The sequence below is a fragment of the Clinocottus analis genome, unplaced genomic scaffold, assembly GCF_023055335.1.
Source record: "Clinocottus analis isolate CAN_PGR_092001 unplaced genomic scaffold, fCliAna1.0.p SCAF_21, whole genome shotgun sequence".
NCBI classification, from domain to species: domain Eukaryota; kingdom Metazoa; phylum Chordata; class Actinopteri; order Perciformes; family Cottidae; genus Clinocottus; species Clinocottus analis.
The window spans coordinates 278,793-291,560 of record NW_027175943.1 but is presented as its reverse complement, the minus strand read 5'-3'; the positions used below and the strand labels follow the sequence as shown (position 1 = coordinate 291,560).

The window sequence follows — 12,768 nt, the reverse complement described above, 5'->3', positions numbered from 1 at the left end:
TGAAGAGAAAACTTCATGCGAACACACAACTCAAAAGTCCACATTAATTATTGACGTATTTAATGACACTGTTACCATGGTTACCAGGAAGGAGAGAGATCTTTACCCTGTTAAGCCCCGCCTCCTTAAAGTGATCAATACTTCATCTATATCTATTATTATTGGTTCTAAATGTTTCTAACACTTTTAGAGACAGAAAAGACAAAATGTTCCTTTAATGAAATATTAATAACCACAACAGAGTTTTCACTGCTTCTCAACAACTTTAATCACAACTTTAAGAACAAAAACAAAGCTTCATGTCACAAACCAGCGCTAGCAGTTTCCCTCTGTTTCCAGTCTCTATGCTAAGCTACGCTAACCAGATGGAGCTTGACCCGATGTCCTCTCGTTAGAGCGTCCACTTCAAACACCTGCACACACAGACGGTTCACGTGAGGTTCCTCAAGCGCTCGTTACTGGTTACACTAGTTACTAGTTACACTAGTTACTCCAGTTGCTGGTCACACTAGTTACTGGTTACACTAGTTACTCTGGTTACACTAGTTACCCTGGTTACTCTAGTTACCCTGGTCACGAGTTACTCTAGTGACTAGTTACTCTAGTTACACTAGTTACTGGTTACACTAGTTACTGGTTACACTAGTTACTCTGGTTATTCTAGTTACAGTAGTTACTAGTCACACTAGTTGCACTGGTTAGTAGTTATACTAGTTACTAGTTATACTAGTTGCCCTGGTTACTAGTTACTGGTTACACTGGTCAACACGTTGTACGCCGAGGACGTTAAATCCACCAAGCGACGAATGAGCATGCATATGGAACTATCGTGAGTGTGTGTGTGTGTGTGTGTGTGTGTGTGTGTGTGTGTGTGAGTGTGTGTGTGTGTACCTTGTCTCCCTGTGCGTACATAGACACTTGCTGCTGCAGTAGCGCCCCCCACAGGTGGTGCAGGTGTAGTGAGAGGGGAACCCACAGACGCAGCAGAAGTGTCGGGGGGGCAGAGAGGAGGGCGGGGCCACAGCAGACAAGTAGTTAGGCTCCGCCCTCTCCGACAGGTTCTACCAATCAGAGAGCAGAGCAGGAGTCAGACCCTCTAAGACCAGGTGTGTGTGTCCCTTTAAGACCAGGTGTGTGGCCCTTTAAGACCAGGTGTGTGTGTCCCTTTAAGACTAGGTGTGTGGCTCTTTAAGACCATGTGTGTGTGTCCATTTAAGACCAGGTGTCTGGCCCTTTAAGACCAGGTGTCTGGCCCTTTAAGACCAGGTGTCTGGCCCTTTAAGACCATGTGTGTGTGTGGCCCTTTAAGATCAGGTGTGTGTGTGTCCCTTTAAGACCAGGTGTGAGTGTCCCTTTAAGACCAGGTGTGTGTGGCCCTTTAAGACCAGGTGTGTGTGGCCCTTTAAGACCAACTGTGTGGCCCTTTAAGACCAACTGTGTGGCCCTTTAAGACCAGGTGTGTGGCCCTTTAAGACCAGGTGTGTGTGTCCCTTTAAGACCAGGTGTGTGGCCCTTTAAGACCAGGTGTGTGTGTCCCTTTAAGACCAGGTGTGTGGCCCTTTAAGACCAGGTGTGTGTCCCTTTAAGACCAGGTGTCTGGCCCTTTAAGACCAACTGTGTGGCCCTTTAAGACCAACTGTGTGGCCCTTTAAGACCAGGTGTGTGGCCCAGGTGACCCACCTCCTCCTCCAGCAGCGTGGTGAAGTTCTTCCTGAAGCGCTGCTTGAAGTGGTCGCCCCTCGTCTTCCTCCTCTTCTTCTCTGTAGGCACAGAGGAGGAGGAGTTTAACCATGAGGTCACCTGTCCCCTGAGGACTCACCTGCACGGTCTCTGTCTCACCTGGCTCTTCTGTCTCACTGAAGGCGGGAAGGCGGGCAGTAGGACCTGGGGGAGGGAGGGAGGACAGAGGGTCGTCCTGGAAACAGAGAACAAGCATGAGAAACTTCCTTTAAATAAAGTCATGATGACATCATGATGACATCATCCTCACCTGGAAGTTGTCCTTCTCCAGAGCTTCCAGCTGGCGGGTCAGTCTCCTCTGTCTGGTGGCTTCATCCAGAACTCTACGCTGACCAGCCTCCACCCGGGCTGAGAGACAGACAGGTAGAGAGAGAGAGAGAGAGACAGACAGGTAGAGAGAGAGAGAGAGAGAGAGAGAGAGAGAGACAGGTAGAGTGAGAGAGAGGCAGACAGGTAGAGAGAGAGAGAGAGAGAGAGAGAGAGAGAGAGAGAGACAGGTAGAGTGAGAGAGAGGCAGACAGGTAGAGAGAGAGAGAGACAGACAGGTAGAGAGAGAGAGAGACAGACAGGTAGAGAGAGGCAGACAGGTAGAGAGAGAGAGAGAGAGAGAGAGAGAGAGGCAGACAGGTAGACAGGTAGAGTGAGAGAGACAGACAGGTAGAGTGAGAGAGGCAGACAGGTAGAGAGAGAGAGAGAGGCAGACAGGTAGAGAGAGAGAGAGAGGCAGACAGGTAGAGAGAGAGAGAGGCAGACAGGTAGAGAGAGAGAGGCAGACAGGTAGAGAGAGAGAGGCAGACAGGTAGAGTGAGAGAGACAGACAGGTAGAGAGAGAGAGACACAGACAGGTAGAGTGAGAGAGAGACACACAGGTAGAGAGACAGACAGGTCCTTTAAACCAGTCGTCGTGGTAATGACCTTTGACCTTTCCCAGCCAATGATATGAGTTTGAATCCCGTAAATAAAATAAAATAAATTAATAATTAATACAATTAAATATTTTCTTCTTCTTTTGTTCTTTTACGTGACAGTTTCTACTAAAGAGGCTCTAAAGTCAACCAAGACTTCTTTTGACCAACTTTGTTTCAAAGGAAGGGCAACTTCCTGACTTCCTGTTTCAACACGACACAAGTTTCACTCTTCCGGTTTGTTCCGACCAGAACCTTTACACGAAGGTTTGACATTGAACCGCACAATCAACACTGCGGCGCTCAGGAGGTAACGAAGACACACAACCGGGTCTGTGTGGACCAGCACCGGGTCTGTGAGGACTAAGACCGGGTCTGTGAGGACCAGCACCGGGTCTGTGAGGACCAGCAACGGGTCTGTGTGGACCAGCACCGGGTCTGTGAGGACCAGCACCGGGTCTGTGTGGACCAGCACCGGGTCTGTGTGGACCAGCACCGGGTCTGTGAGGACTAAGACCGGGTCTGTGTGGACCAGCACCGGGTCTGTGAGGACCAGCACCGGGTCTGTGTGGACCAGCACCGGGTCTGTGTGGACCAAGACCGGGTCTGTGTAGACAAACACCGGGTCTGTGTGGACCAGCACCGGGTTTGTGAGGACCAAGACCGGGTTTGTGAGGACCAAGACCGGGTCTGTGTGGACCAGCACCGGGTCTGTGAGGACCAGCACCGGGTCTGTGTGGACCAAGACCGGGTCTGTGAGGACCAAGACCGGGTCTGTGAGGACCAGCACCGGGTCTGTGTGGACGCTCGCGTCCGTCAGCGTGACGTGAACGCGCATCTCTGGTTCAACGGCTCGCCCGAGATCACGCGCACTTACAGTTTACCCGTTGACTGATCAGAGGCTTCCGCGGCGCGGTCACGTTTCACGGTAACGTTTATTAAACCAGACTCACCGGAAGATTTCTTCTCCAGCCCCATGTTGTCTCTTACTTCCGGTTTACGGAAGCCGCGCAGCCACCACGCCAGACGAAACGCGAAGCTTGCGCGTCTTCCGTCGCGTGAACAACGTTTGTGTTCAGAAACTTCTGCTGATAACAGCTGAGCAACGATTAGATCATGACGTCAGTACTTACATAACCTTCTTATTCATTTCAGTTTTAAATAAAGAATCAAACATCAGAACTCAAAACAGTCAAATCAAACACAACAACAGTTAATTTATTTATTAAAATCTCCAAACTTTATTCGCTCAGTCAAATAATTTAACGCAGTTTGTACAAAGCCAGAGGAAGGACCGGGGTTTCTCACTACGATAGAAAAATACTCCAAAGACTTTAAAACACTGAGCAATGAAGAATAAAACACAGAAATATAAAAAAGGCCTCGAGTGTTTTCCCAGAAAGAGTTTCACCTTAAAAGTCCTTTCACTCTTTTCATAGAATATAAGATCTGCTTCTGGAGCGTAAGCAGCGTGACCGGTGACATCATCAGGGTGCAGCTCCTGAGTTTAACCTCAACCGCTCTTATTTTGAAATGCCGGATGTGTATTGTCCAATCAGAAGAGAGACTTCAGAAAAAATAAGTCGGGAAGGAAAACGAGATAATGCATTCAAGAGCATCACGTGTATTCCTCCGTCCTGTCTGTCTCTCATGTGACGAGGTCGACTGACCTTCACACACACAAGTGGTTGGTGTGTGTCTGTACACACACACACACACACACACACACACACACACACACACACACACACACACACACACACACACACACACACACACACACACACACACACACACACACACACACACACACGCTCTTGGTGCTCTAGGGGTCTACGAAGGACACCATGATGTATCGGGTGCCGCTGGTGGTGGGCAGGCCCTCGTGGTAGTGCGTCAGGCGGCCGGGGTGCATGAAGGACCAGCCCTTCCTGGGAGACTCCACCAGACAGTCGTAGCGCAGGAAGCGGCAGCCTCCACCCTGACGAGCGACACACACACACACGGCGAGCGTAAGACACTTCCTCCTGAGCGCGTGCACGCTGCTACTGGATCAGTGTGTGTCTGTGTGTGCGTACCTCGTAGTCGACGCCCTTACTGTTCAGGGCGATGTTGATGGTGAAGGTGGAGGAGTCGTGATGCGGCCGCAGAGACGGCTGCTCGTCAGGACGGTAACGCACCACGAAGTTCATGATGGCCTGGGCCTGCACACACACAAGAGACTGTAGACACACACTGTGGATACACACTGGAGACACACACTGTGGGTACACACTACCATGAAGAAGAGACTGTAGACAGACACTGGAGACACACACAACCATGAAGAAGAGACCGCACCATGTGACCATGTGACCGTACCATGTGACCATGTGACTGTACCATGTGACCGCACCATGTGACCGCACCTTGTGACCGCACCATGTGACCGTACCATGTGACTGTACCATGTGACCGTACCATGTGACCATGTGACTGTACCATGTGACCGGACCATGTGACCGCACCTTGTGACCATGTGACCGTACCATGTGACCGTACCATGTGACCATACCATGTGACCATGTGACTGTACCATGTGACCATGTGACTGTACCATGTGCCCATGTGACTGTACCATGTGACCATGTGACCGCACCATGTGACTGCACCATGTGACCATGTGACTGCACCATGTGACCATGTGACTGCACCATGTGACCATGTGACTGCACCATGTGACTGCACCATGTGACCATACCTTGGGGTAATAGCCTGGATAGAGTTTCTCGGTGACGGGGGCGATGAACTCTTTGAGGAACTTCAGCCACTCCTTCTCAAAGTCGATCTGGTTCATGTGGATGTCAACAGTCGGGACGTTTTCATAACCACCAGCCAGACGCTCGTCCTGAACACACACACACACACACACACACACACACACACACACACACACACACACACACACACACACACACACACACACGAGACGTTAGATCGGCGTCCTCTGAGCCCCGTGTGTGTGTGTGTGTGTGTGTGTGTGTGTAGACAGCTCACCTTGTGCGAGCCTCCAGACCACTGGCCGTTGTGCTCCATGGTCTCCACCAGGTGGTCGCACATCTTCTCTGAGAACACGGGGAACCAGTACACATCTGGACAGGGCTGAGACACGCAGGGGGTCAGGCTCCAGGCCCGGGGCTCAAACCACCGGCCCGATGGTGTGTGTGTCTAGTTACCTGCTCCACCAAGCGCTCCTCCTCCTCAAACACCTTGGAGTAGTTCTCACTGATGTACTTCTCCTTCCAGTCCTGCAAACACACATTTAGCCGGCTCTGCTCCACATGACCTACTCACGTGCTGCATCATTGCGTTGTCGTGTTTCTGACCACGGGGTTGTCGAAGATCTGCCACATGTCGGGGTGCAGCCGGGACGCGTTGAAGCTAGACGACGCCACCAGGCGCCCGAACTCGTCCCTGTTGGACACGAACATGAAGACGCCCTGAGGACGCAGAGCAGGAGGCTGTGAGGTCACTGCTGCCAGCACGGGACAGCCTAACTCCTAAACACTAACCACTAACCCCTAACCACTAACCACTAACTCCTAACCACTAATCACTAACCACTAACTACTAACCCCCAACTCCTAAACACTAACTCCTAACTCCTAACCACTAACCCCTAGCTGGAGGTGCCCAGCAGCTGTACCTGGTCTCTGATGCTCCTGCAGAACACCATGTCGGGGTCCATCCCCTCCTCCACGTACAGGCTCACCTGGGACAGCTCGGACCGCAACACGCTGCCTTTGATCAGGTAGGCCTGCGTGATGTAGGGCACGTTCCACAGACCCCTACACACACACACACACACACACACAGGTGAACACCTGGGCTGTGAGGACACTGTGGTGCAGCAGAAGGAAACAGGAAGCAGACGAAAAGGCTCACATCCTCTTGGCCTGGACGATCTCGATGTAGTCTTCAGACCGCGAGTAGAACCCTTCAGGGCTCAGAGCGCCCCAGAAGTTACTCCACAGCTTCCCGTGTCTGGACAGCATGGGAGCGATCACCGACCTGACACACACACACACAGGGTACATGTTAGGGTGCTAGTGTGCACCTGTAGGGTACATGTTAGGGTGCTAGTGTGCACCTGTAGGGCACATGTTAGGGTGCTAGTGTGCACCTGTAGGGCACATGTTAGGGTGCTAGTGTGCACCTGTAGGGCACATGTTAGGGTGCTAGTGTGCACCTGTAGGGCACATGTTAGGGTGCTAGTGTGCACCTGTAGGGTACATGTTAGGGTGCTAGTGTGCACCTGTAGGGTACATGTTAGGGTGCTAGTGTGCACCTGTAGGGTACATGTGAGGGTGCTAGTGTGCACCTGTAGGGCACATGTTAGGGTGCTAGTGTGCACCTGTAGGGCACATGTTAGGGTGCTAGTGTGCACCTGTAGGGCACATGTTAGGGTGCTAGTGTGCACCTGTAGGGTACATGTTAGGGTGCTAGTGTGCACCTGGAGGGTACATGTTAGGGTGCTAGTGTGCACCTGTAGGGTACATGTGAGGGTGCTAGTGTGCACCTGTAGGGCACATGTTAGGGTGCTAGTGTGCACCTGTAGGGCACATGTTAGGGTGCTAGTGTGCACCTGTAGGGTACATGTTAGGGTGCTAGTGTGCACCTGTAGGGTACATGTTAGGGTGCTAGTGTGCACCTGTAGGGCACATGTGAGGGTGCTAGTGTGCACCTGTAGGGCACATGTGAGGGTGCTAGTGTGCACCTGTAGGGCACATGTTAGGGTGCTAGTGTGCACCTGTAGGGCACATGTAAGGGTGCTAGTGTGCACCTGTAGGGCACATGTAAGGGTGCTAGTGTGCACCTGTAGGGTACATGTTAGGGTGCTAGTGTGCACCTGTAGGGTACATGTTAGGGTTCTAGTGTGCACCTGTAGGGCACATGTTAGGGTGCTAGTGTGCACCTGTAGGGTACATGTTAGGGTGCTAGTGTGCACCTGTAGGGTACATGTTAGGGTGCTAGTGTGCACCTGTAGGGCACATGTTAGGGTTCTAGTGTGCACCTGTAGGGTACATGTTAGGGTTCTAGTGTGCACCTGTAGGGTACATGTTAGGGTGCTAGTGTGCACCTGTAGGGTACATGTAAGGGTGCTAGTGTGCACCTGTAGGGCACATGTTAGGGTGCTAGTGTGTACCTGTAGGGTACATGTTAGGGTGCTAGTGTGCACCTGTAGGGCACATGTTAGGGTTCTAGTGTGCACCTGTAGGGCAGCAGGGAGAGCTCTGCTGTGCACACAGGAGGTCACGTACTTGTTTTCTTCGATGAGGATCCTCAGCGTGTCGGGGTTGGTCAAGGCCACGTCAGAGTCGATGCTGAAGTAGTAATCACACTGCAGGTCCTTCCTACACGCCTCGCTGCACACACACACACACACACACACACACACACGTGTAAACATCAGGTGTGTGGGTTCTGACCCGGTGGGCGTTCTGTGTGCACTCACACTGCCATGGCTCTGGCCTCGTTCTCCTGCAGGTTCTCCTCTGGGCCCACCAGCAGAGCGTCGGGGAACGCGGCTCTGTGGCGCTGCCAGAACCTCTGGATGTGCTGCTCGTGGTACACAACCTGCAGCACACAACACAACAGGTCACAACACAACGGGTCACAACGCAACACAACGGGTCACAACACAACGGGTCAGAACTTGTGTGCGTACGTTGTTGTGGATGAAGAGGCGGAGCCTCGTTGTCGGGTAGTTGAGTGTCGTCAGCCGGTCCAAGAACTCCTCCAGGAACGGAGTCGCATGCTCGATGAACACGGACACATGCACCAGAGGCAGGGCCTCCTACACACACACACACACACACACACACACACACACACACACACACACACACACACACACAGTTGAGGAGAAGTGAACACCTAGCCCTTGGTGGAGCATGAGGAGGAAGAGGAGCAGGAAGAGGAGGAGCAGGAGCAGGAGGAGCAGGAGGAGGAGCAGGAGGAGCAAGAGGAGCAGGAGCAGAAGGAGGAGCAGGAGGAGCCTACCTCGGCGTCGGGGAGCAGCAGCAGGTCGTGGTCACAGACTCCACATCCGTCCTCAAAGGTCCACGCAGACGGGACGTAGTTACCCAGATAGTTCAGCTGCAGCTGCAGGGACACGCCAATGTGACCGAGGCCACGTGTGACCGAGGCCACGTGTGACCGAGGCCACGTGTGACCGAGGCCACGTGTGACCGAGGCCACGTGTGACCGAGGCCACGTGTGACCGAGGCCACGTGTGACCGAGGCCACGTGTGACCGAGGCCACGTGTGACCGAGGCCACGTGTGACCGAGGCCACAGCGTGAACAACAACACGGAGGGCTGTGATTGGTCGTTACCTTGGTGGGGCCGTTTCCGTGGATGACGACAGGAAGTGTGTCGTAGGCCACGTTCCTGGCTCTGACCTTTGACCTCTCAAACTTCAGCACCACTTCCTCTGACAGCAGAAACACACACTGATGAGTCTGAGTGTGTTACTGTGAGTGTGTGTTACTATGAGTGTGCGTGTGTTTTAGTGTGTGTTACTATGAGTTTGTGTGTGTGTGTGTGTGTGTGTGTGTGTCTTACCAACAGCTCCATTCAGATTTTGGAAGATTCGTGATCGATGGTCGAGAGTCATGTTGAACTTGGCCTGAAGAGACAAAAAGACATCATCATCAGCATCATCATCACGCCTCCTCCTCTTCCTCCTCTTCTTTCTCCTCTTCTTTCTCCTCCTCCTCCTCCTTCTCACCCTCTGCTTGTGGTCCAGGTAGATCTTGGTGTAGAACAGCTGGTCGTCGTCGTTGTCTTTATATTTCCACTGTTGAACCATCAGACTGAGATCTGAAGAGAAGCCCATGAAGCCTACACACACACACACACACGTATAACTCAGTAAACAAAAGCTTCCACATTGAACTGAAAAAAAGAAACATACACTTTTATTAATCCCCTTGAGGAAATTCCTCTCTGCATTTGACCGTCCTTGGTTAAGTGGCCCTGTGAGGCGCAACGAGGGTTGAGTGTTGTGCTCAGAGACACTTCCACGTGTGAACTGAGGGGGGACTGGGGATCGAACCGACAACCTTGTGGTAACGGGACGACCTCTCATCCCCCTGAGCTGCAGCCGCCCCTGATGAAATGTAGTGTTTTCTAGTCAAGACGTCGTTTCTTATACATTTACCCTAAAAGTCGGGTTACAAGCCCTCAGTGGGAGTTCCTGCTGCTAGCTCTGCTGCTAGCGCTGCTGCTAGCTCTGCTGCTAGCGCTGCTGCTAGCTCCCTGCTGCCCGAGCAGCAGCAGCGCTAGCTTCCTACAGCGGGGAGCTAGCAGCTGCAGCATGGTTCCTATTGTTCCTGTGGTTCTTATTGGTTCCTATTGTTCCTGTGGTTCTTATTGGTTCCTATTGTTCCCGTGGTTCTGATTGGTTCCTATTGTTCCCGTGGTTCTTATTGGTTCCTATTGTTCCCGTGGTTCTGATTGGTTCCTATTGTTCCCGTGGTTCTTATTGGTTCCTATTGTTCCCGTGGTTCTTATTGGTTCCTATTGTTCCCGTGGTTCTTATTGGTTCCTATTGTTCCCGTGGTTCTGATTGGTTCCTATTGTTCCCGTGGTTCTTATTGGTTCCTATTGTTCCCGTGGTTCTTATTGGTTCCTATTGTTCCCATGGTTTGATTTCACAGGCGACTCTGAGTCGTCCGAGTGTCCTTGAACGCACCTGGAGGGCCTACAAAGAGGACGCGTCTCACCTCCTGAGTTGAGGTAGCGTTTCCCAGAATGCACCTCTGGGTATCTGGAGGCCAGCCTCTGGTCGGGCCAGCAGAACCCCTCCGCTGAGAACACCACCCGGTGGCCCAGACGGGAGAACTTGGACAGCAGCTCCTCCGGGCCGGACGCCAAGATCACGTCATAGCTGCAGAGTTTCACAATAAAAGACAGAGAGTCAGTAAACGTTCTGCACGACAGGTAACGAGAGGAGACAACAGGTAACGAGAGGAGACAACAGGTAACGAGAGGAGACAACAGGTGAGGAGAGGAGACAACAGGTGAGGAGAGGAGACAACAGGTAACGAGAGGAGACAACAGGTGAAGAGAGGAGACAACAGGTAACGAGAGGAGACAACAGGTAACGAGAGGAGACAACAGGTAACGAGAGGAGACAACAGGTGAGGAGAGGAGACAACAGGTAACGAGAGGAGACAACAGGTGACGAGAGGAGACAACAGGTGACGAGAGGAGACAACAGGTAACGAGAGGAGACAACAGGTGAAGAGAGGAGACAACAGGTGAAGAGAGGAGACAACAGGTGAGGAGAGGAGACAACAGGTGAGGAGAGGAGACAACAGGTGAGGAGAGGAGACAACAGGTGAAGAGAGGAGACAACAGGTGAGGAGAGGAGACAACAGGTAACGAGAGGAGACAACAGGTGAGGAGAGGAGACAACAGGTAACGAGAGGAGACAACAGGTAACGAGAGGAGACAATAGGTGAGGAGAGGACACAACAGGTAACGAGAGGAGACAACAGGTGAGGAGAGGAGACAACAGGTGAGGAGAGGAGACAACAGGTGAGGAGAGGAGACAACAGGTGAGGAGAGGACACAACAGGTAACGAGAGGACACAACAGGTAACGAGAGGAGACAACAGGTGAGGAGAGGAGACAACAGGTGAGGAGAGGAGACAACAGGTAACGAGAGGAGACAACAGGTGAGGAGAGGAGACAACAGGTGAAGAGAGGAGACAACAGGTGAAGAGAGGAGACAACAGGTAACGAGAGGAGACAATAGGTGAAGAGAGGAGACAACAGGTGAGGAGAGGAGACAACAGGTAACGAGAGGAGACAACAGGTGAAGAGAGGAGACAACAGGTGAGGAGAGGAGACAACAGGTAACGAGAGGAGACAACAGGTGAGGAGAGGAGACAACAGGTGAGGAGACAACAGGTAACGAGAGGAGACAACAGGTGAGGAGAGGAGACAACAGGTAACGAGAGGAGACAACAGGTGAGGAGAGGAGACAACAGGTAACGAGAGGAGACAACAGGTGAGGAGAGGAGACAATAGGTAACGAGAGGAGACAACAGGTGAAGAGAGGAGACAACAGGTGAGGAGAGGAGACAACAGGTAACGAGAGGAGACAACAGGTGAGGAGAGGAGACAACAGGTAACGAGAGGAGACAACAGGTGAGGAGAGGAGACAACAGGTGAGGAGAGGAGACAATAGGTAACGAGAGGAGACAACAGGTGAGGAGAGGAGACAACAGGTAACGAGGGGAGACAACAGGTGATGAGAGGAGACAACAGGTGAGGAGAGGAGACAACAGGTAACGAGAGGAGACAACAGGTAACGAGAGGAGACAACAGGTGAGGAGAGGAGACAACAGGTGAGGAGAGGAGACAATAGGTAACGAGAGGAGACAACAGGTGAAGAGAGGAGACAACAGGTGAGGAGAGGAGACAACAGGTAACGAGAGGAGACAACAGGTGAGGAGAGGAGACAACAGGTGAGGAGAGGAGACAACAGGTGAGGAGAGGAGACAATAGGTAACGAGAGGAGACAATAGGTAACGAGAGGAGACAACAGGTGAGGAGAGGAGACAACAGGTGAGGAGAGGAGAGGAGACAACAGGTGAGGAGAGGAGAGGAGACAACAGGTGATGAGAGGAGACAACAGGTGAGGAGAGGAGAGGAGACAACAGGTGAGGAGAGGAGAGGAGACAACAGGTGAGGAGAGGAGAGGAGACAACAGGTGAGGAGAGGAGAGGAGACAACAGGTGAGGAGAGGAGAGGAGACAACAGGTGAGGAGAGGAGAGGAGACAACAGGTGAGGAAAGGAGAGGAGACAACAGGTGAGGAAAGGAGAGGAGACAACAGGTGAGGAGAGGAGACAGATTCCACATTGAAAACAGAACAATGGACCAACAAAGTGAAAATGAGAAACGAGGACAGCTGTACACACACACACACACACACACACACACACACACACACACACACACACACACACACACACACAGACACAGTTACCTGTCCACGAACATGACGACCATGTCCTTGTTGTCAGAGTGTTTGAGAAGCTCCGCCTTCAACCATCTGACCTTCTGACC

At 52.2% G+C, this 12,768-nt stretch overlaps 2 protein-coding genes across 2 annotated transcripts in view; both read right to left on the bottom strand.

The window, feature by feature from the left end:
- Positions 1-243: 243 nt before the first annotated feature.
- Positions 244-3,730, bottom strand: znhit1 (zinc finger, HIT-type containing 1). Its single transcript, XM_068588077.1, has 6 exons — positions 3,599-3,730; positions 1,991-2,088; positions 1,840-1,915; positions 1,681-1,760; positions 892-1,061; positions 244-413 (listed from the first exon to the last, which is right to left on the bottom strand). Exons 1-6 carry the CDS (start codon positions 3,621-3,623, stop codon positions 392-394), a joined length of 471 nt encoding a protein of 156 aa, XP_068444178.1. The 5' UTR covers positions 3,624-3,730; the 3' UTR covers positions 244-391.
- Positions 3,731-3,862: 132 nt separating this feature from the next.
- plod3 (procollagen-lysine, 2-oxoglutarate 5-dioxygenase 3) overlaps positions 3,863-12,768 on the bottom strand; it is a 15,999-nt gene continuing 7,093 nt past the window's right edge. Inside the window, exons 3-19 of the mRNA XM_068588068.1 lie at positions 12,689-12,768; positions 10,414-10,577; positions 9,417-9,529; positions 9,251-9,314; positions 9,022-9,119; positions 8,688-8,789; positions 8,353-8,481; positions 8,140-8,261; positions 7,946-8,050; positions 6,570-6,695; positions 6,331-6,472; positions 6,011-6,124; positions 5,861-5,932; positions 5,682-5,786; positions 5,386-5,532; positions 4,724-4,849; positions 3,863-4,626 (exon numbers count right to left, since the gene is read on the bottom strand). The exon at positions 12,689-12,768 is cut by the window's right edge and continues 57 nt beyond it. Coding sequence (XP_068444169.1) covers positions 4,471-4,626; positions 4,724-4,849; positions 5,386-5,532; positions 5,682-5,786; positions 5,861-5,932; positions 6,011-6,124; positions 6,331-6,472; positions 6,570-6,695; positions 7,946-8,050; positions 8,140-8,261; positions 8,353-8,481; positions 8,688-8,789; positions 9,022-9,119; positions 9,251-9,314; positions 9,417-9,529; positions 10,414-10,577; positions 12,689-12,768 — 1,965 coding nt within the window. The 3' untranslated portion in view covers positions 3,863-4,470. The remainder of the gene's footprint in view (positions 4,627-4,723; positions 4,850-5,385; positions 5,533-5,681; positions 5,787-5,860; positions 5,933-6,010; positions 6,125-6,330; positions 6,473-6,569; positions 6,696-7,945; positions 8,051-8,139; positions 8,262-8,352; positions 8,482-8,687; positions 8,790-9,021; positions 9,120-9,250; positions 9,315-9,416; positions 9,530-10,413; positions 10,578-12,688) is intronic.

Coding starts and splice junctions, on each gene's coding strand:
- znhit1 (XM_068588077.1), bottom strand. CDS start 3,623: ATGGGGCTGGAGAAGAAATCTTCCG. Junction 2,089..3,598: donor GCTGGAGAAGAAATCTTCCG/GTGAGTCTGGTT, acceptor TCTGTCTCTCAG/CCCGGGTGGAGGCTGGTCAG. Junction 414..891: donor TGTACGCACAGGGAGACAAG/GTACACACACAC, acceptor CTGTGTGTGCAG/GTGTTTGAAGTGGACGCTCT.